Source organism: Ursus arctos, unplaced genomic scaffold, assembly GCF_023065955.2.
Source record: "Ursus arctos isolate Adak ecotype North America unplaced genomic scaffold, UrsArc2.0 scaffold_7, whole genome shotgun sequence".
In the NCBI taxonomy this organism is placed as follows: domain Eukaryota; kingdom Metazoa; phylum Chordata; class Mammalia; order Carnivora; family Ursidae; genus Ursus; species Ursus arctos.
Window position 1 is genome coordinate 48,453,726 of NW_026623089.1, and position 22,563 is coordinate 48,476,288.

At 44.8% G+C, this 22,563-nt stretch overlaps 1 protein-coding gene across 9 annotated transcripts in view; it reads left to right on the forward strand.

Moving 5' to 3' along the window:
* The window catches only part of KCNMA1 (potassium calcium-activated channel subfamily M alpha 1), a 717,414-nt gene that overhangs the window by 606,869 nt on the left and 87,982 nt on the right, over nucleotides 1-22,563 (forward strand). For 5 of the 9 annotated variants that reach the window (XM_048218924.2, XM_057308341.1, XM_026504523.4 and 2 more), the window contains one exon: nucleotides 13,804-13,897. In XM_048218924.2, coding sequence (XP_048074881.1) covers nucleotides 13,804-13,897 — 94 coding nt within the window. Of the gene's footprint in view, nucleotides 1-9,232; nucleotides 9,320-13,803; nucleotides 13,898-22,563 lie in introns of all 9 variants that reach the window. The other 4 variants (XM_057308339.1, XM_044386223.3, XM_057308340.1 and 1 more) reach the window with 1 other exon arrangement.

The window sequence follows — 22,563 nt, forward strand, 5'->3', positions numbered from 1 at the left end:
GTATTCATTATTAAGTGCTACCTATCAGACTACAGAGAACTTTGAATGCAAGTATATTTTTTTGTTTTCTTTTTTAAAATTTTGAAACCACTAATTTGGGAAAGCCAATTAGTATTTTCTCTTCCTCTTTTTAAAAATAATCTCTAGCCCCCCAACCTGGGACTTCAATTCAAGACCCTGAGACTAAGAGTCGTGCGCTCCACTGACAGCCAGCTAGTTGCCCCAAGAGTTTTCTCTTTTGAGTTTATAAATCTTTTTGGCATACTAGTCTAAGGGGTGCAGGTCAAGGGTCCAGACAACATTATGTACATTCTTCTTTTATTCACTTCTATGCTTTTGACAGAGAAAATGCTGAAATGTTATTGGTTAAGTAAAACCAAGGAATATAGAGTTGACGGAAACATGTCCTTCTCAATGAATCCACTCGAAAGCTCTAGTTTTGTTGACAATGTTTTCTGAACTGTTGACTGCAATCAGTGTTCTCGTTCAAGTCAAACCCTGATGATTTTCCTCCCAGTTCCTTTTAGATGGGACAGGATCCTCTCGAATAGCTGAAGATGGGAGATACTGTGCCAGAGTAAAGGTCGGATCGACCTGGCCAGGCTCTGAGGAAGCAGCCTTGTGAGTTTCACAGGACCCCTTTCCAAGGCATTAAATAGCTTTATTTTTCTGTCAGATACACTCTCCAGAGTCAAAACGAGACCTCCAAGGGAACTGGACTCTTGCCAGGGGCCTCCTTCTCGTGTTTAGTTTCATGCACACACGTGTGTATCTTATCTTGGACCCTTCTAATTTTTAAGTGGGCAGCAAAAAAGGAGGCTGAGAGAGGGGCTTTTGATAGACCCTGCCTAGATGTAAACCACCCACTGCCCTCTCGGAGTCTGAGTATTTAAACTGAAGAAAACATAACTTCCAGAAGATTCCAATTAGCATCTAATATTCACAATTCTGTCATTTGGAATTTAAAGCCTTACGCTCTCTGTCCCTTATACCCCTAACTATATCTTCAGATAAGTCAGCCTGCTTTAGCCAAACTGATTTTCTTATAGTTCCTTAGCTTAGGACCTTCCCAACTCCTCGCCTTTGTCCAAGCTGTCCCCTCCACCAGGCACACCCTTCCCACCGGTGCTGCCACCATTGAGCTGCTTCTGCGTCGTGGCTTCTGTGCCCTGAGTGTTCCAGGCCCCATGTTCGGTTCGGATGGAATGTAGCTGAACAAGGCCAACAGCTCTGTCCACCCCACCCTTGTTTCAAGTCTGACTTTTTTTCCTGATCACACTCTATCTTCTAGCATTCATCGTACGAGGCATTTCTTTTAAAGTCCTCATCTGAGGTTACCATGCAGCACATTTGTACCACGATTTCATGTAATTATATATATATAATGCAGTTGTCTCTCCAGCTAGACCTGAGGTTCTCTCCTGTTGTGCATCTTTAAAACGAGAAAAAGAAAAGGCAACGCCCAGCTTCAGCCCCAACTCTCATGAGTTTTGTTGAATAGGGTCTGAGGTGGGACTCAAGCACTAGTGTTGTGTAAAGTTTTCCAGTTCATTTTGTTGAAAGGTAGGACTGAGAACCACTGAGCTAGGCCACACGTTTCTTGGATCAGGAATTCTGCTTTCCTATTCTGTAGCACTTTGCGGTTGAGTCGGGTAGGAATGTTGGATCATAATTTTTGGCTGGAGAGTTTTGAGGCCTTCTGTCCATGGCTGGTTCCTGTGATATCTGTCAAGTAACAGAAGAGAGCATTAAGCCCAGAACCATTGCAAATCAGAGCAGAAAAGGCCCTTATACTTAATGAATGCTAATCCTCTAGGAGGGGAGGGGTCTTTCCAAGGCCATGCCTTTGATCCAAGCTGGGACAAACTTGGGCTCCTCTTTGTGCTTCTTCCCTTTGCACCATCATCCCCTTTCTGGCAACTAGGATCTATTTCTTAGGAACCTTACCAGGGGCTCAGCACTATGAGAGATTGAGAGATGTGTAAACTACAGTAAAGGAGCTTATAAGTCTAGTTGGGGAATAGGACATATTGAAATGGAAAACAAGTTATAATGCCAAAAAATAAGGAGATGTCAGAGGGGTGTGAGATGAGAAATGCCAAGGAATTTGTAAAGAAAGGAGGGATTCTATCTTATGAGAGTTGCCTGAGAAGGCTTCCTGGAGGAGGCAGGCTAACCTATTTCTTGAAGGATGGACAGAGTAGGTAGGTGAAAAGATGACCTGTGGGAAGGAATAGTGGAAGAGTCACTGCCCCTCTGCCCCATTGCTCTCCTGACCCCCACCATTGCCCACATGCATGCCCCCATCCTGTGACCTCCCACCAGAAATTCAAGGGAAAGAGCCCCTCGCAACCAGACAGTGCGAATTTCCTGTAATTTAGAGGGAACAGTGAGGTTTCTCCACGTGTCCATCTGACTTTCATTTGTTATTGCTCTGACTGGTCCCAGCCTTCTCCAGTTGAGGCCCATTTAAACATTTTCTGGCTTTTTTTGTTTTTATGACACTTGGCATAGCCTAATTATTTTGACCTGAGCAGCTCACTGGGGCCATATGAAATACAGGACAAAGGTGACAGCCAAACCAAAGCAGAGGTTGGGGGGTGGGTATTGAGTCTCACCCTGTCCTAGTGCACAGACGGCAGATCAGTTGCTCCAGGCAGAGGAGAGAGCATGAACCCATCTGAACAGAACCAAGTCAAAAGAGCAGAGTGGCATTGTGGAGGAGGACCTGATGGCCGAGAGCTCTAATTACTTGGATTATTCAAAGCCAAGGTAATAATGATGGGTAAGATTTATCCTGAGCTTGCCAGGAATTCTTCTAAGCACTTTTTAGATTTTCAGTCCATTCTCATAACAACCCTATGGGGAAGGTACTCTGAGTATTCCCATTTTACAGGTGAGCAAACTGAGGTTAGGTAAGTTGCCAGTACCTGGGTTTGGACCCAGCGGTGTGGCTGTAAGGCCTGTGTTAGCTGGTACTCTTTCTTGCAGCTCAATATGAGTTGACGTATGTAGAAGGATCTCCCATACCGTATAATGCTTCTCTCAAGGATAGCACACTTGAGTGTCATTGGAGCCAGGGCCAGAGATGTGACATAGGGATGCCTGCCCTGTGGCTGGGGTACAGCAGGCAGGACTGGGGTGTTTTACCAACTGGTGAGCTCGCACCCTATGAGACACTTCACCCTCCTGGAACAGAAGCCCAGTCTTCTGCAAGATTTTCAAACAGAAGTTAGTAATGCATGTTTTTATGGACAAGCTGCAGACTTAAAGATTGTCCTACACACAAAATCCCGTGGAGCAGCGGAGTGGTGCCAAGCAGAGCACATCCAGACGGTTTTTGGTCCTCAGGCTGTCAGCATGTGGTCCCTGATTATCTCCCTTAACCCCCCAGCATCCCCAAATCCAGTGTCCACGTGTGTCCAGCAGGGATAACAGCAGATCTTGTGACATGGAGGTGTTGAGTAACTCGTCTGAGATCAGAGCTCTAACAAGGGTCAGAGGTGGGACTTAGTAGGCAGGTGGCCCGACTAGAAACTTGTTTCCTTGTGCTACTCTCACGAGCAGAAGTCCGACAGCAATTGGTCGGGATTAGAAGTCAGCAGACCTGGGTCCTGGCTCTGCGTCTGCATATTACTGTAGCCTTGAGCCCAAAAGAGTGAGACCCCTTCCAACCCTGTCCTGCATTCTGTACCTTGTTCTCTGTTGACCAGAAAGGGGCCTACCATGCAAAAGCATTTTAAAATGTTGCACAGGATATGTCTGAGGATAAATTATAGGAGAATGCAGATAATGACTTTATAGTTCAAGAGCATCTGTAGAAGGTGACTATGCCCTTAAGAAGTATACTAAATGCTGTGTTTAGTGTAAAATCACAATCCAGACTGGTCCTTACCTCCCAAGGTTAAAAACATACAGTATTTCTAAAGTGTTCTGGCAGAACATTCTTCATCGGGCCATGGAGTGTACCTAGCTTGCACTAAAAACCCATGCATTTTGCCTTTATCTGAGTTTCAGAGAAAGTATCAGTGCAACCATCTGGAATACATATTAGAATTCTAGGTGGCTCTTGACACAGCCGGCTCAATGGAAGATACGGTGTTTATGGGTGAACCAGTAATATTAATGATATTAATAATCATGATGGTCCTTACCTGCATAACATCTTATGGTTTAGGAAACAATTTCATATACCCACAATTAGACACTAGGCTGGTCTTCATATAGAATTATTGGGGCAAACATTAATTTTTAAAACGTAAACAGTGAAGTGAAAATGGAAATGAAATGTGGACATTTGCTGCCAGTCATATTTGCTTGAAACTGTTTTGGAGGAGGAAAAACAAAAAGAAGGAAGGTAACATCTGAATCAAAACATATAAGCAAATAAAAACTTTTACCCCAAAGTGAAAATGTAAATCAACATTGTGTTACCCAGGAGAATTTGATGTGAAGTGTGAAATTAAGTCCAAGAGAGACCTGACCCCTTCTCTCTGTTCTGTTTCTCACCCCAGGCAGGTGGCAAATCTCAGATTCCTGAGGCAGCACGATCTTTTCTCCACTCCTTTGGATGTCTGACAATTTGTAAATCCACAAGGAAACCTTTCTTGCAAGGGTCTTCCTTAACAATCTCATGCAAACAGCATGAAGTGATCAAAAGAATAACTCTTGTTTTATATTTGCCTTGCCCACTTCTGAACAAGGGAGTGTATAGACACACATGCAGATACAAGCTAAGCTAATGTCCTTGTAATGACAGGCAGGCTGGCAGAACCAGCAGGTTCTTGAGAACACTCTGGAGAAATGGGCAGGGCACGGCCAGGGCTTGAGTAAGAAGAGTGAAGCCCTTGCCTTGGGCTCCAAATTTAAGGGGGCACCAGAAACCTCAGTGGTCAAGATAAGAGAGAGTTTCATGCAAAATTTTTAAAACTCAAAATGCAAAAAAAAAAAAAAAAAAAAAAATCCACGATGAATAAAATGTCAGAATTTTAAATAAAGACAGGACAAATAGCAGTTTTAATGCTGGCGTTTACATACCGAATAAGCACAACAAAAAACTGGCAGCGCTTTCCATGTGCCAGGAGCTGTGTTCAGTAGTACGCAGTCATTTACTCTTGGTACATTTCGGAGGGACCTGATCTATCCGACGGTAAATCCAAATCTATTCGATAATAAACCATGTTAGAGGAAGAGTTCCTTTACGGGCTTCATAAACTCCATTACAGTCCATTTTGTCTTTGTTAAACATACGAGTTGAAAATTACAATCCCTTTTTTCATTATGATCATTTTAGACACACAGCTCAAAAAGATCGGCATTAACTTAAAAAAAATGTATTAGCATGCCGTGTCTACGAAGTGCTCTTGTTTTCTGGGCTCTAGCTGATGATTTTATTAAGTATCCTGAAGGAGGGGAAAAAATCAAAGATAATTATAAATTTATAAATACATAATTCATCAGCATAAAGTGATTTTTAATGGGATGGATGCAGAATTATCTATTTCCTCATGAAAATAACAGAGATGTGCTGATTAAGCCCCTAATCTACTCTATGTGAAATTCTAACCAAACTGATGGGGCGCATTTTCTTTTCCGAGACTACCTTTGATAAGAAATGCATTACAAACTCATCAGTTTGGCTTCCTGTTAACAAAGAGACAGCAGCCGTCTGGATCATTCTAGATTCACAGTGAAACTGCCACACCATGTATCCTCCAACTAGAGCCGTGCAAGTTTGACAAGGGGCAGATGAATCCGGGAGTTATTGCGCAGGGGTTTAAATCTATGCGGCAGCTGACGGTTGAAATAATCATCTATATATCGCTCTGAGCTAGCTGGGGAAAGGTTGAAGCTGTATATTTTCCACATATCTAGTCTAATGGTTAATCTGTTGTCTTGTGCGGGCTCTCTCACGGTGGACTTGCGGCACATGCTGACAGCTTCAAGAAATTGCTCGTGGTAGACGTGGTTTGCCTTGATTCTCAAAGTGCGGGGTGGATGAATCTGACTTCCCTTGAGTTGGAAGATGGGAAACTCACCCGACTGGTTTCCCCAAATGCCAGGGGACCTGCCGGACCCCTAGCGGGTTGGATAGTAGGGATAGTTGCATAGCTAAGCTACCTCTACCCCTCCCAACTTCCCCAAAGCTGTGCACTTGACGTGGGCTCCACGTGTGTTCCTTTTGTTGCTTCCCTGTCTTGGCAGATTGGGAAGAACATTGTCCTTTTCAAAATCTGAATGGCTAGAAAAATATGAGAAGATAAATGAGAGCAGAGATCAGCAAACTTTTTCTATCAAGGGCCAGCTACTGAATATCTCATGCTTTGCAGGCCACTAGGTCTCAACAGCAATGACTCAACTGTGTTGTACAGTGAAAACGGCCATAGACAATAGGTAAATGAACAACTGTGGCCATGTTCCAATAAAACTTTATTTATAGCCATCAGAATTTGAGTTTCCTATCATTTTAATGTGTTACGAAATATTATTCTTAGATTTTTTTCACCCAATCATTTAAAAATGTAAAAACAGTTTTAGCTTATGGAGTATACAAAAACATGTTCCAGACTGTGGTTTGCTGACCCTGGAACTTGAGAAATATAAGGAGAAAGAAAGCAGCTCTTGGTACCAGGGACTTGGCAAGTCCCCAAATCCATACTCTGAAACTCATCCCCCACAAACAGGTATTGCACATGCCAGGGCTACAGAAAAGAGTCAGATACACTTTTTGGCTTCAAAGCTGTTAGTATCTCGTTGGTATCAGAGTAAGAAACAGGGAGGGTAGGAAAGGAAAGTTGAGAAGGGGCTGTTTTGTTGGACTCCTGTATTTTTCCCCCAGTTTGATTCAAAGTAAAAGTTATCTTCCATCTCCTACTGCCTTCCCAATCTCCAAACTCCATTGCAATAATTCAAGGAAATTCTTGCATTTCTCATGTTAGTCATGTATTTGCTCTTAGAATTCCATTGTTTATCTTTGCGTCTCATCTCTGAGAAGCTAATATCTAGTCTTTGCTTGAGACTTTTCTTTGCCCTTGAGATGATAGAAACAATCTGTTCTAAGAAAAAAAGAGCCAGAGGCAACCAGATCTCCAAAAGGAATTTTCTACCTAATACCGAGCAGAGCATTGGGCAAGTTATTACAGCAGGTCAAGTTTTTAGCGAAGATATATGAGCTGAGATTCTAGATACAGGGGACCTTGATGAATGTTGGACTCCTACCAGGATGCATATAGAACATGAAGCTTACAGTTTGAGATGGGGGGTGGCGTGGGTTCCGTAGGTAACATCTAATCCACCCTGTTTGGCTTCAGAGGATCCATTAGGCCTGCAGTGTTTCCATAGAGAACATTGCAGCCCAGGTCATGTGGGTTCTGTTAGTATATTTATATAGTATTTTTTTCTCTCTCCCATGTAGAAGCTGAATTCTTTCATTACTGTGTGTTGATGGACTCAGACTTACACAATTCAGGTTTCCCAGCAGTGAATAGAGCCAGAAATACACCCTGTGATTAACTTCTACATAACCTATTGTTCCTTAAAGTCTCCCCCCCCATCCTCCTATTAGCTCTACAAAAGCCAGAAATGAAAAAGCTGCAACAAACCTCCCCTCCCTGCCCCATCAGCCTACCTGGGGGCACTTGCCCCTGTGCCCGGGATCCGGCCCACAGGGCCACTTACAGATACCGTCCATCCTCCTGTTACATAATGGCAGGCTGCTGTTATTTTCAACCCCATCCTCTAGGTGTTGCAAATAAATGTCTTTCCTATTTCTCAGCTAGAAGTTATGAAATTGCTTTTGAGAAGCAGCATTCTTCATCTTTTCAGTATCTGTGTATTAACATTCTCCATGATCTTTCAAAAATAGGTTTATTGGTTGGTCTTATCAATAACACTGCAAAGTGTTCACCAGTCTGCTGGGGGATGTATGTGATCCCAAGGTTTTCAGACCAGAAGCTCTCATTTCAAGGATATCACCCACTTTAACTCCCCCACGTTCTGATGTTGAGCTGCTCATGACCCTGTAGGCATAGAACTTGGCTCCGATGCCTGCCTCACTGTGTCCTTGCCTCCTTAGCTGCTCAGCCTCGCTCATGTCATGGCACACGTCATGTCCCACTTATGGGATTCATCCTGAACCAACAGTCAGGTGCTCCTTTATAACAATTATAAAACCAAACTCACAGTATGGATTATTCATTTGGCATGTGTTGTTCTTGTTGTTGTTTTCCTTCATTGCTTCTGGAAGCATCTACACCTTCTCACCCATGCGGTTCGTATGACAGGCACCTAGGGTTCTGATAGTCTATGATGACAAGACAGGAGATGTCCCTCCAGAAAGTGGGCACCATTCTGCGCTCCCATCCAGAGACTGCTCTTTCGTGGCTACGTTATAAGACCTTGAGAGTTCAGAAAGCCCAGATTTTCTGGTGAACATCTTAGGTTTTCCATCATATTAGAGAGAGAGGTTGGGCCAGCTTGGGAGTTTTGTCCATTGTGAATTGCATATTGGGAAAAGACTGTATTACTATGACTTACATGATTTTTCTTGGGGAGAAAGCCTGGTAAACCCACAAAAAATAGGAAGCACACTGTGATATCCCTAGCCTGGCAACCTCACCCTCTCTTCTTACCTTCAGTTTTGGTAAAACAAGATTCTCATCCCAAAAGATGGAAAACACGCACCCACTTTTCTTTTTTATCACTCATGATACAAGGAGACGCTATACCCCCTTCCTTCTTAGGAGTGGCAAACCCATGACGTTTAACACAAGTTAGGCGGCAATCACAACCAAGCTGACAAAGCCTGCTGTGTGAGATGAAAATGTTACTTTAACATTGAGGATTGATGACTTGGAATATAATGATTATTCAGTAGGATGCATTCTAGCAGACTTCAGGAAATAATGGAACTGGTCTTGCTGCTAAACTGAGTTTTGGTGTCTGTGTATGTCATAGGGAGAAGGGTACTCTGTAGGTTTTTGGAAATTATTGCACAAACAAGATTGTTTTCTGACATATTATCCCTTCTGACATTGATGACAAAAACACAGCAAAAAGAATTTCAAGAAGCCATCAGGGTAAAAGAAAACCACAGTTGAGCTGTGAGGAAGAAACTCCCCTTTTCATGTAAAGCTATAATTCTATTCGATGATAAAACTCGTTTGGAACTTCCCTAATGAAAAATTTCGCCGAGGATTCATTTCCATTTTCTTTTCTCGTTATTGTTTGGCAGTCAAGGTTGCAGCTAGATCGCGCTATCCCAAAGGCCCATTTGAGTTCAAGGACACAACTCACAATCCTCGGCTTGTGGCCGAGCCAGGTGAAGGAGTTCGGGAGCCCGCCCCTCTTTTAACAACCGCACCCTTCAGCATTCTATCTTAACATGCTGAGCTCGGTTGAAGAAGACAGATGTACTGTTGTCGATTTCAGCATGCATTCAGCTTCTTGGGCAGCAAAATACCAAAGGGAAAAGCCATAGCAAACAAGAAATAACAATTGAAATGAGCCTGCCTCCAATCCAGCAGCTTGCTCAAGACTTTCGTCGGAAGCCCTGTTAGCTAGATGCCTTTGCGTTCAAGCCACTTTGCATGCTGCTCACTCTGAGTGATTCCAGTGTGAATATGACATTACTAATGACCTGCTAAGTGTGTGCAGATGTGGGTTTCTCCAGATGTGGTGATTCATAACATAATGGAGATAGCCAGTTGACTCATGTTTATGGGTTGTTTGCCTTTTATTGTATTTCCGAGGTTATTTGCTTTGAACTGTTTTTTAACTCCAGCCAACAAATTCACCTTTAAGTGTCAAAGGGCGTCATCCCCCCAAACCCTGTGGAGGAAACGGGGAAGAGGGAATGTGCCCCAGGCTGGACCTGAGCGCTGCGTCCATCACATGTCAGCACTGGGCTCTTTGGAAAAGCTGAAAGTTGGAATCCTTGCCCCGTTTTATGCAAAAGGCCCACAAAGAGGCATTGGTAACACTGACACGGTGTTTGCAAGCTGGCGAGGCCAATAAAGAAAGGGATTTCTTTTTAAAAAAAAAAAATCCAGTGAAATATATGATCATCTTGAAATAAGCCCAGAGCTCTGGCCAGTGTTTCTGGAGGATGTTGCCTTGCTTTTGCCTGAAAACAGAATGCCGATGAAAAGTCGAGTAAAATGTTGTTACAGATGTTCGACTCTGCATTAAGGCTGTTGGAATTACCACCACATCTTAAATCAATTCCCAGAACATTGTCTGGAGGTTATGTCATTGAAATAATGAATCCTCTTTAGTCAAGTATAAGCAAACATGTTAAAACATCATTGTAACTTTAAATTAAACTCTAGCGCAAACCAAGGGATCTGAAGCCTCATTAGACTTGCCTGACATTTTTCTAGCACTGAGTCTTCCCCAACTGTAAAACTGTTAGATTCAGAGCCTATTAGACAAGTGAGCACTGGGAAGTTACAACAGCACATTAAGTGTTATACTTAGGGATGTGCAAAAACAAGCCCTTGAATTTTATAAGTACTCGGAGACTGGATGGAGTTCAGCTCCTATAAAAATTCCACATTGGATTCCTGGACTTGTTTGTGTATTAAAGAGGCCGGTAAGTCAGGTTCCTTTCAAAGATCGTATCTTCACGCGCTTCCACAAGATGATGAGAGTGAAAATGCCGGAGACGGGGGTATATTGTAATTAGCCAAAAAGCAGGCTAAGTAGGAGCCCGTAAATGTGCATTGGCACGAGGTAGTGGCCAATTACCTCAATACATTTGTCTTTCATGAAAGTAAGTAAATTTCAGTCTCCCTTTTAATTCAATTTTTATTCCTTTCATGTAGTCACAGAAGCCATGAAATGAAAATTGTATTTTATAGCTTAACTAAAAGTTTTTCTAGATTTGCTTTCCTTAAATATGCAGAAATTGATAGAATCCATATAAAGGATAATAATTAAATATGGTTTATAACCTACTTATGAGAAAGAAGTTATCACTGCTTCTCTCGTGGGATCTAAGCCATAGGTAATGGTCTCCATTACACAACGTTCATATATTTAAGCTGAAGACATCCCCCCCCATTTCTTCAGGGAACAGATCTGCATTTCCAGGCCTGTGAGTGCAGGAGGAAACCTTTGAACGTGAGTTTCATTTAAGAGAACAAATCCCGGTTTAAATGCAGTATGATTATGATGGATGATCTTTCTGAGTTGCAATGAAAATAAATAGTTTCCCTGCATGGAAGGAGGCATAACTTTAGCACTAGAACAAAGTGTCTCCCTGGAGCTGGGTAACAGGTATTAACTTACCCGTCTCCCATGTGAAGATCACTGCAGGTAAACAAACAGTGACAAGGGGCAAGGATAATGAGCACTTAGCCAAAGAGAGTTGTTTATTGTAGGTCCAGTGCAAATGGGGAGACGATAGTTAAGCAAAAGAATCCAACAGAACTGCCAATGAGTGGGACTTCTGTTCAGGACCTTACTAAAATGGACTCACTGAATAAATTGGACAAAACCATGGCAACATCTGGTGGCCTTGAATAAAGCTAGTCATAGTAGCCTAGGTTGGGTAAAAGACCTTTCTGGGTATGTCACTCTAACCCCGAGGAGGCCCGTGTGACAGAGAAGAGAACTTTCACCCCAACTAGACCCACTTACGTGCATACACGTTATCCAACCTGTCCTGTGACTCAACTAATCTAGGTCACCCTAAGCACAGTACAGCAATTGCAAGTGGTCCATATTAAAAGGTGAACTCGTATTATGGGTGGAATCAGTGCAAGACTTTCTACCCCGTCCTTACATGGGGAAAATGCAAAAGTATACTTATACACACACCTCTCTCTCTCTCTCTCTCTCTCTCTCTCTGTCTTTCTCTCTCTCCCTTTCTCTTTCACTCACTGCCTTTCTACCCCATTATTAACCTGGGATGCTGGCCCCCTGTCCTGTGAAAGGAAGATGAATTCAGGTCAAACTCAGAGTGCCTGTTTGCTTGCCGAGAGATGCATATCAACTCTAAGTGATTTTTTTCAATACCATTTATGTGGCTTGTATTTATTTCCTTTAATCTTTTAAGTGCTGTTTAGTTTCTGTGTGATTTGCTGTGGATGCTCATTTCTGATAAGATGCGATATCCTCCCAGCCACATAGTTCCTGCCTGGAGCCCTAAGTGACTGATAGGGTCGCAGCCCTGAGCCTGGGCCTCAGGGGGGATGGGGCAGGGGAGCAGCTGGTAGAGTGAGTGGGCTGTGGCCATTTGTAGGTGCTTTCTTGCCTTCATTGCTTCTGGAATCACTCTCACCTCAAACTGCATTCTTGTTCCCTTTCCATGTGTCAGCCAGAATATAGACAACCCCAGACTAACAGTGGAATAGGGAAATGTACCAAGTGGGGTACTTTGAAGCAGGTTTGGAAGATAGTTGGATTATCAGAATCCCTTGGAACCATGTATCGTAACATACTAAATTTATTTAGGGCTTTCAGGGAAGTACCATATAATGCATGTCCTGATATGGGTCTTCCTGGGCAATGTCAAGTAGCTGCGATGGCATTCCCCGCCTCCCCCTCTAAGACTTACACCATTAACATATGTCAAGCTTCTTTTGATATCATCACTGCTAATATTTCTCTTCTTAGCTTTAAGGTGACTGCCGTGCATTCCGGGTTTCAAGGGTGCTTCCTCCCAGTCTGTGTTGCAGTCAACTCTAAGAATCCAAGGATCCTATGTTTTTCCTTCTTGACATTACAGCTTTAGCCTGAATTGTGGGGGTGGGGAGAGGAGGGCTAGAATTTTGCCACCGATGCCCTTGGGTGACAGGCTGGGTGCGCATCTGCTAGTTATGAAGCGGCTCTCTTAAAAGGAAGCATGATGCAAGCTAATACATCTCTAAAGCTTATTAGTGGGTGTCTTTGGGCAAAAGCAGTAGAGTGTGCTGTGCTGTTTGTGAGCGAAACTTCACATTGCTTAGCGATCTGTGTGGTTGAGACATTTGGAAAACAGCCTTTGGTTTCCAACGCCCTCGGCTGCCCTCCCTCCCTGCCCCCTACCACATCAGCAGAGATATCACTCAGTGGCAACCTCCTCCTTCATTCGGGTGCTCTTCTCCGGCCTGGTTCTCCAACCTCACAGCCCCGTCTTAATGAGTGGAGAAAGGATCCCACGTGCATGCCCCCCACATGCTCTCCCTCTAGGGAGCTGCAGGGACCAGAGCTGAGATGGGCTAGGGACCCTTGAGCCAGCAGGCACCAATGTTCCCAGTCCTGACCGATTGAAACATTGGCTGCCAAGGCCTCAGATCCTTGCCTCTCTCCAAGGCCCTTCCTCTGGCGTGCAAGGATTAGGCACCAGCTAAACTGGTTCGTTTGTACGATCAGCTGACTGGCAGCTCTTCTGCTGCTGTTTCCCATACGACTTTACTTCTGATTGTGGTTTGGAAAAACCCATTCTATTACTCAGCAAAGTAACTAAAATTAACTCTAAGAATAATGATTGAGTGTTCCAATATATACATATATATGTATATTTTTTATATACAGATAAATCATGATTTCTTTTCTTTCTTATGGCAGGGCGCTTACAAACTGGTATAGTCTGTTTCAAGTGCATGTTCAAAAGCTGGAGTGCTAAGAGGTGATGAGTTCACCTTTTCTAAGCCGGCCTCTTTGACTAACACATTTGGTCTTTGTCACTGGGTCCTAAAAGACAGCCATGAGTTCCTAGTGAGTGACTGAGCCGTGAGTGTGTGTCCTTTGATATCTTGCCTGTATCTCTCAGTCTGCCCTCAAACTGTTCATAATCTCATGAGCTGCCTGTCTTTCCAGTTGAAGATGAACAGCCATCAACACTGTCCCCCAAAAAAAAGCAGCGGAACGGAGGCATGCGGAACTCACCAAGCTCCTCGCCCAAGCTGATGAGGTAAGAAGAGGGGCCACGTGGGCCACAGGCCACGCGGGGCGCAGGCCACGCGGGGCGCCTCGCCTCACCTCGCCTCTCCGCCTCTCCTCTCCTCTCCTCTCCTCTCCTCTCCTCTCCTCTCCTCTCCTCTTCTCTCCTCTCCTCTCCTCTCCTCTCCTTCCCTCCGGGTCCCCTCCCCGCCCTGCCCAGGCCCAGAGCCTCCCCTCCCCCGGCAAGCACCAGGCGGGGGAGGGGACCGATCGTTAGGTGGCTTCTTAAAGGCTGGAGTATTTATTCTGTCAGCTTGTCAGCAGTTAATGATAGAGCTGAAAAAATTCTGTCATGAAAAACAGTTTGAAAAGCTGTTTGAAAAATACATAGGCTTTAAAGTCTTAGCTGTCACCATGTCCTGTCTATGTGTAGTTCCTAAACAGCAGTGGCACTAATGACGACGGCAACCAATCAGAGGGACGCGTGTGGTTAGTTCGCCTCCGGCGAGTCTCTTTCTGCTGGAGTCCCTCCGAGGACTGTTTTCTGTACTTAAGGCCATATGTGAGATGTATCATCACAATCAAAAATGAACCTGAAGATTACCTTCCTTTTATCCTGTCGATTGAAATCAAATTTCTGTTAATTGATTTTGACTGATAAAAAAGTCTAATAATCTGTGGACTTGCCAAAGCAAAGTTCAAAAGTAATCCAGTTCTGCGCAGGCTAAAAGCAATATTAATTATGAAATACAGCGCGTGTGTACTCTCTCTCTGGCTCTCCTTCCTTCCCTCTTTCCTTCCCTCCTTCCCTCCCTCCTGCCTCCTTCCCTTCCTCTTCCCCTCACTTTTCCCTCTTCCCCCTTCCCACCTTCCTTCCTTCCTTTCTTTCCTTCCTTCCTTTCTACCTTGACTATGGCTTCCTCTTGGAAATGGCAAACGAAACCAAATTTCAACAGAGTTCTGCAGGTTTCTCTTCGGGGCCTCTTCATCTTCCGTTTCCCCTGGTTGTTTTTGATTCATCTGCCAATCCCAGTGCTTATTTCCTCTAACACCCTAACTCTCTAGCCCCTCAGTGATGAAACAAGAGTGGCCCTAAATGATCACTGCCATGGAAACACCTGCCATCTTGATGCTTGATGTTTCTTTCTTCTCTTCTTTTCTCGCTTTTTCTTTTTCTTTTCTTTTCTTTTCTTTTCTTTTCTTTTCTTTTTTTTTTTCAACATTGGCTGCTCTCCTTCCTTTGATTACTGAAATAAAATTATGGCCATTTCCCCCTGTTCTTCCCTCTCTCCACACATTCGCATCTCCCTGGCCCTCCACGGCCACCCTTCTAGGACGCAGATGGGGCGGTCCCTCTCCCTGCGGTCGAGGAAACAGGTTCCTATGGAGGGTTCCCCCAGCCCTGTGTCCTTTTCCGTTATGATCATCTCTTCCTGTTAGACGTTTCCTTTTTTTTTTTTTTTAATGTTTTTTATTATATTATGTTAGTCACCATACAGTACATCCCTGGTTTCCGGTGTAAAGTTCGATGATTCATTAGTTGCATATAACACCCAGTGCACCATGCAATACGTGCCCTCCTTACTACCTAACCATCACCAGCCTATCCCATCCCCCACTCCCCTCCCCTCTGAAGCCCTCAGTTTGTTTCTCAGAGTCCATAGTCTCTCATGCTTCATTCCCCCTTCTGATTACCCCCCCTTTCTTTATCCCTTTCTTCCCCTACCGATCTTCCTAGACGTTTCCTGAACAGTGCTCTGCCTGCCCCTTCGCTCAGTCTTGCTGGGGTGTTGCTGATTTACATGCTTGTTTACAGTTTATGAGGAGGAATAAAATACACCAACTGCCAAGCTTCTCATTTTTATGATGCCAGTTGTCATGCTAGCATTCATTTCCTGTTTACTCACCTTTAGGTAATCGCCTTATCTAATGCTAATAGTTTTATCCATTTAAAGTAGAGAAAAGCCCAGGCGCTTTCTTTTGCCTAAATTTAGAGAAGCAAATAAATAAATAAAGAGAAGTCTGAAAAATCTGAAACCTTTGGAGCCAAATTCCCTGTCCCTGTTTGCTATGTAAAGTATGGCTCATTTCTTTGATCTTGAGTAATAATAATTCTGAGGCGTTATACTGTTTTCATATGCTTCAAAGCTGTGTCAAAGTTTTGCTGCTTAAGGGTACTTCTTTATTCTGTTGGCTCTTGGGTACCGAGATGACAGGTCTTCTGTACGAGGTGGAAGCTTTTTTAAGTCGTTGCCTTCAGCAAAACATCAAATTACCAAATCCAGGGTAACATACTTCTACACAAATGCCTTTCCTGTAGATATATTATACCATATATATTAAATACTTTAGTGTTACACGCTACATTTTATGTGCAATAGAAAGTGATGGTTTGAGGTAGCCTTGGGGGGACTTTTTTTCCACAAGCAGAAAAAGCTAGTGTATACCGTATCAAGCATGGTTTTTACAGGACTTTCTGCCCAAAGGCCTTTGTAAATAAGTAATGATCAACAGATTGGCTGTGGGTTTTTGAAAAGCATGCCTATGTCAGTTTGCATGATGGGGGAGAATTTTCAAAGTGGGTCTTGCTTTCATTGCCTGTTGGAGAGGGGCTGAGGGAGCAGTCATCCCGGGCTGGAGCTGTCTGCTCCGTGGTACATCAGAATTGCTAAACATGGGTCAGGCGGTGAGCTGAAGCTCGCCAAGCTACAGAACTCGGGTTTCTGGTGTTGGTGCCTTTGCGCTGCTCTTTGGCCGCAGTTACTGCTTTACCCCACCTGCCCACAGCGGTCTCGACTGCAGCTCGGTGGGCACGGGCGGTCCCAAGTCAGAGGGTCTCCGATGCTCCTCCTTCACCGTGACCTTCCATGCCCCAGGTGCTCGGCATCGTCTTCCGCTGTGGAAGCAAAGACAGGGTACTGAGCCCACCATTTCTCTTCACTTCCGGCATGTGAATGAAGAACCCAGGGGCAGTTTCGTTTGGTTTGAATGTCTGGCACGGGCAGGGAGGCAGCCAGGACCTAATTTTGTTATGCCTCTCTTGTTGATTGAGAAGAAAGAGAGGGGCTCATGTGGTCTCTTGTGGCTTCTCCAGGTCACCCCACCTCTTCCAATACTCCCTTTCGACTCTGCAGAAGATAGGACTCTCAGGTCCTATTCTTCTGACCTGAAAAATTCATAAAGGAAGCTAATGACTTATCTGAAGTGGGTTTTTCGACATGAGTTTGTGGCTTTGCTTGTTGGAGCAGAATCAATCATTCGGAATGTGGAAAGCTTTTCGTGGCCTATGGGCAGTGATAGGAGTAGCTCCAAGAGAAACCTGAGAGCCCAGGACGGGCTAGGATAGGCTTTAATTTACCGCTGCGGCTTCCTCAAATAAAACCGGCTCTGGCGCCAGGGGTTCCTGCAAGCCACCTGCAAGCCACCTGCCAGCGTGAAGTGCTGCCGGGACTGCACTAATGGTCTTGGTCTCCCCTTTGTTCTGGGATCAGGCTCACCCCGGTTTTTCAGTGTCACTTAGCTCTCTGCACCACCATTAGGCAAACAGCCTCGTTTCGTGTGTCTGGATCCTGACGCACTAGGTTTTTTAGTCGCCTGACAGAAGACAGCTCTCGCGGCCCGACTGAGCCGAATGGCAGGCATCTGTGCTCCAAGCCAGCGAGTCTTGTGTCAGAACAGATAACCTTTGGCTTCCCAAACACTCCAGGAGGAGTACGCCACGGAGTTTCCCAGATTCTTGTTATTTGCCTTCCTTGTCGATCTTTTAACATGGAATGATCTAAGGAACCTCTCTTCGTTTCCCTTTCAAGTCACCAAGAGCCCATGGCCCCCTGCTTCCCGCTAGTGAGTCTGCGCCTTGGGAGGATGGCTGTGTTTTCCTCCCATTGCAAGGCTGTGGAAGGCAAGAACATTGTCTCTGGATAACCAGGTCGAGGGTTCCTAATCTGGGGGTCTCGCACATCCAATGAAAGCTCTCTAGAAAGTCTCTCTGGGGGAAAAAAAAAAGCACACTAGGCACCATTTTGACTACAATTGAAGCAGGTTCATGGATTCCCTCCATGCTTACAATCGTATTCCGTTCTTTCCACGGCCAACTTCAAGGAGTTGTAGTCACACACGCTGGTGGATACTAAGAATATTTCTCCAGCGGGTAGACAGCAGAGAGTCAATGTCTGGACTCTCACACTGCAGCCTCAGATGGGATCCAGAACGGCTGTGCATTTCGGCTGCCTGTTGCGATTCCTTTTCTCAGATTAATTCTCACTTAGCAAACGCTTTTTGAAAGCCTGCTGTATTTGGGGCTGTAGAAAGTCTTTGAGGAGCGTAAAGTAAGATGGGTTAGAGTGGGTCTCTGTCTTCAAAACGATCACAGTTTAATGTAGGAGACGGGCAAACATATATGGCAAAACAGAGTAGAAACAGCTTGGAGATGTACTAGCACAGGCTGTGAGAACAGAGAGAGCCGCCATTACTTCTGGTTTGGGAGGCTGAGGCTGCTTTGTGAAGGAACTTTCATTTAAATCTAGCCCTGGATGATGAGGCGAATTCTCTAGTAATATCAATGCCTACCCTTGTTCATTGTTTACTGGGGGCCAGGCATCATTCCAAGAGCATTATGCCTGTGAACTCACTGAATCTAACTCCAACTCCACGAGTGGGGATTACATTTTCCCCCATTTTACAGATGAAGAAGTTGAGTAACAGAGATGGAAAGTCTAGTGGATCTAGTGAGTCTTACCCAATGAGGAAGATTTGAACCCAGGTGGTTTAGCTTCCCAGCCCATATTATTAACTCTTTCACTGTTCTGTCCAATGGAGGAAGTAGGGAGAGTGCTCAGGCCATAGTAAGGGGCTTGGTGTGGCTAGAGCAAGGGGTCCTTGGAGAGACATAAGTAGAGGTGGAAATAATGAAAGTATTCTTGTACCCACTCATGAAGGCCTTTGCCTGTCATAGGCACTAGGAAACCCTTGCAAGTTCTTGAGGAGACAGTGTTTTGGGAAGATCACTGGTGACAGTATAAGGAGAGGCGTAGAAACAACCCTCCATCAGGGAAGACACACATTATATAAATAGAGAGGTGTGAGAAGGCCCAACCAGCCCCAGCCTCCGCCAAGGTCCTTTGGGTGCCAAAACACTCAGGGTCTGTTGTAGGATAGTGGTCCAGAAGTGGGCCACAGTCTTCCCAAGAAGGACACATGGCATTCCTGACATCAGTCCATGTTACACCGGTGTCTCTAAGACCTAGGAAACTTGAAGTCAAATAGAAGGCCCATGAACCATGAGGATTCATGCAGGATGTGTTGGGTAGACAGTTTACCAAAGAGATGTCACAAGACCCAGAAAATATTAGAGATTGGCTGGTTTCCTTAATAGGAGGGGAAATAGGATTTGAGGAAAACCGATTAGCCTCTTGGGCATTTACTGATCATTAAGTGAAATAAACTCATCTGCTTGTTAAGACCCATCCTTCTCTTTTGACTCATACCTTCCATGGGGTCTTTTTGTTAGGACTGCCAACTTGAAAGGTTCTAGTAATAGAAAATGGCAAGATGTCCTGAGCCCCGTCAGAGTAGGGGACAGAACGCCACTCTCGAAGCGCCTTCCAACTGGGCAGAATAAAGAAGGAAGGCAGGGACAGCTTAACTAAGTAAATTCACCTCTGAATGCACAAACAAATAGCAAATGACAGGCCCCCACAGGACTGGAGAAGAGAGAAATAGTGGGGCTCATCATACCAGGGCTTGGGGTGGATTTGACACAGGTCTCTGGACAAGTTGCACACTCAGCAGGGGATCATTAGCCCGTCCTCTCCTTTCAAGAGCATCTTGCACGCTCTCCTCGAGGACCGAAGAACATGTCAGCCCTCCCAGGTTGTCTCCCAGACATAAAGGCAGTAATTTCCTTCTTCCTTTTAGAATGGTGGTTGCCTAACCAGGATGATGTATGAGGTGGCCGTAGTTCTTCACTGTTTACTTGTTAGGCAGGAAAAAAGATGAAAGTAGATAGAGAAATTGAAAGGGACTCTGGTTGCGGCAGAGTGGCTAGAGCCTGGCCTGAAGGTTTTGTCAAGGTGGCTCTAGGGATGGCCATTTGGTGGGAGATGGGGGTGGGGTGGGGAAATGGGGGCAGCTGTGTCTCGGGAGAGATGCTGAAAGGATGAGTGAAGGTAGGAGCCAGAACCAAAAACCAGTATCCTTCCAACATAATAGGAAATAATATTCGTCTGGAAATGAAATGCGCCCCAGAATGAGGCAGATTATTTATGGTGCTGAAGACCCAAATGTGAGCCCCTTTGAGGAGACTACCTGAGACCGTCTTCAGCCCAGCCAAAGACTCACTTGCAAGGCCCTTCCCTCTTGAGCATTGCTTTCACGGACTGAGTTACTGGCTGCCGTATTGTCTTTCATGGAGTAGAAGAGGAAATGAGGAGAAAGGAGGGTAGAAAACTGAATTATAAGTGTATTTTACAAGAATTAATATTTCATTTGCCTTTTAAAAAATTATTTGATTTATTTATTTCAGAGACAGAGAGAGAGCACGAGCAGGGGGAGGGGCAGAGAGAGAGGGAGAAGCAGACTCCCCGCTGAGCAGGGAGCCCGATGCAGGGCTCGATTCCAGGACCCTGGGATCATGACCTGAGCCGAAGGCAGATGCTTCACCGACCAAACCACGCAGGCGTCCCTAATTTGCCTTTTTATGTTTGTTTATTTGCTGATGAACTCACAGGAGTGGAGTCAGCAAGAGAGAGGCATTAGCGTGGCATCCAGGTTGGGAGCCCCATCAGGTGTTGACACAACCGTTCAGGTTCTGGAGAGTCACACAGAGACAGTCAGGGTAGGCAACTTGGATATGCTTTTGTCATCAGCCCTCTAATTCTCCATTTGGATGGGGGGCAGGACTAGGGTGAGCCCTAGGAGGGGCCTCCTAAATTCTGCACCTACACCCTTCACTTGCATCACTCTGGCCCTGGCCTTGCTCGAGAGAATCCTAGCCTTTCGGCTTGTGGGTTGCAAACAGTTGCTAGCTCGGGTAGAATTGACTCAAACCATATAGTTTCTCCATCCGGACAACACGTTATAGCAATGGTTCTCAAACTTCAGTATGCATAAAATCATCTAGAGCTGCTTGTTAAAACAGCTCGATTCAGTAGGTCTGGGCTGGGCTTGAGAATTCACATTTCTCTCAAGCTCCCAGGTGCTGCTGATACAGCTGGTATGGGGCCACACCTTGAGAACTACTGCTTCCGTGAGTCAGAGCAGCAAATGAAACTCGATGTCATAGGGGCCCTTTTTGCAGAAATGTTCAGACTTGACAACGGAACACTAACTAGTTGCTTCATTAAGAACACCTGTCTTGACCACCGTTGACCATCAAACATAAGTCTTCCCTGCTGACCAGCGACGGCAGCGGCTCCAGGCACACTCCAGACGGCCCGACCTATTAAAGTCCTATTTTCAGAGTCTCTCTTTAGATCAAGATGCCCTATTTCAAATATAGTCCCTATAAAGTGTTAAACTGTGCAAGAGCCTTGGTGCTCCACAAACAAATTGCCTCAAGATAACAGAGGTGAACGAGCTATCACTGGGCATATTTTCAGGTCTCCATAAAAGGTCTGGTGAATTTCCGTTGACTGGGTTAAGAGTCAAGAGATTAGAGTCAGAGACTAGAGATCGTTTGTCAGCTCCTCTCATTAGTTGGTTGTTTATTGAGGATATACTCTGTCCTCTGCTGGATTCTGGAAATTCACCAGCGAGTATGATAGGCGTTCCTTGCCCTCAAGAAACTCAACATCTAATGAATGAGACAAAAATGCAAATTATTATCTCAGAAGGAGCATCTCTCACTTCTGTAGGAGCTCCGAGGAAGGGCAAACGGCTCCCGTCTCTGGTTATGGGGAAGACAGCTTCAGAAGGAACATTTGGAACAAAGCACAAGGCCTCAAAAATATCCCCGTAGCCCAGCAGTGGTGTTGACATGATAGCTATACTCCATAGCATTAGTCTTTGCCACTGCGACAAAGCCCGCCAAGGGCTGAGAAGTTCTCCCACATTTTATCTGGCCTCCAGTGTCGCAGGGAGACCACTGCAGGGTGGGCCTCAACCTAATGGGGATGCTCGGAAGGACAGGAGAGGTCTTACGAGATGAGAAATGAGGCCCCAAAGCTCACACAGAGGATGCAATTCAAAAATCATGTTGTAACTTTCCTCTTTACACTTTTTTTTTTTGGTCTCGTTTACTTGTACTTTAATGTAAATTTCTGAAGGCCAGTGTTGAACCTACTGCCACAGAAAAACTGGGATTTGCTGTATTTGCCTGTAAGGGGAACTGTGCTCTTTAAAATATAATACTGGCTTCCCCATCGCAGGTTTGCTAGAAAAGGGATTTGTGTTTTTGCTTTAGGCACTTGTCTTCAAGGCAAGCTTTTTGTGTTTCTGCTCAGGCAGGGCATTTAGTTCACGTCTTCAGATTAATTGATGGCAAGTGGCATTCCTTGCTCTGCAAATCCTCAAAACAATGATCTTTTATTCTTTATTTGAAGTCAGGCATGCTTAATTTCAAGCTGTGGACTTTGGAGGTGTGAGCTCAGATTCAAGAAGCATAGATATGAAAAATTTAACTCACTGGGGCCCCTTGGTTGCTATAAAAATGTGGGTATTCCTGAACGGAGCCTTTAGATATCGGAACATGGCAAAAGC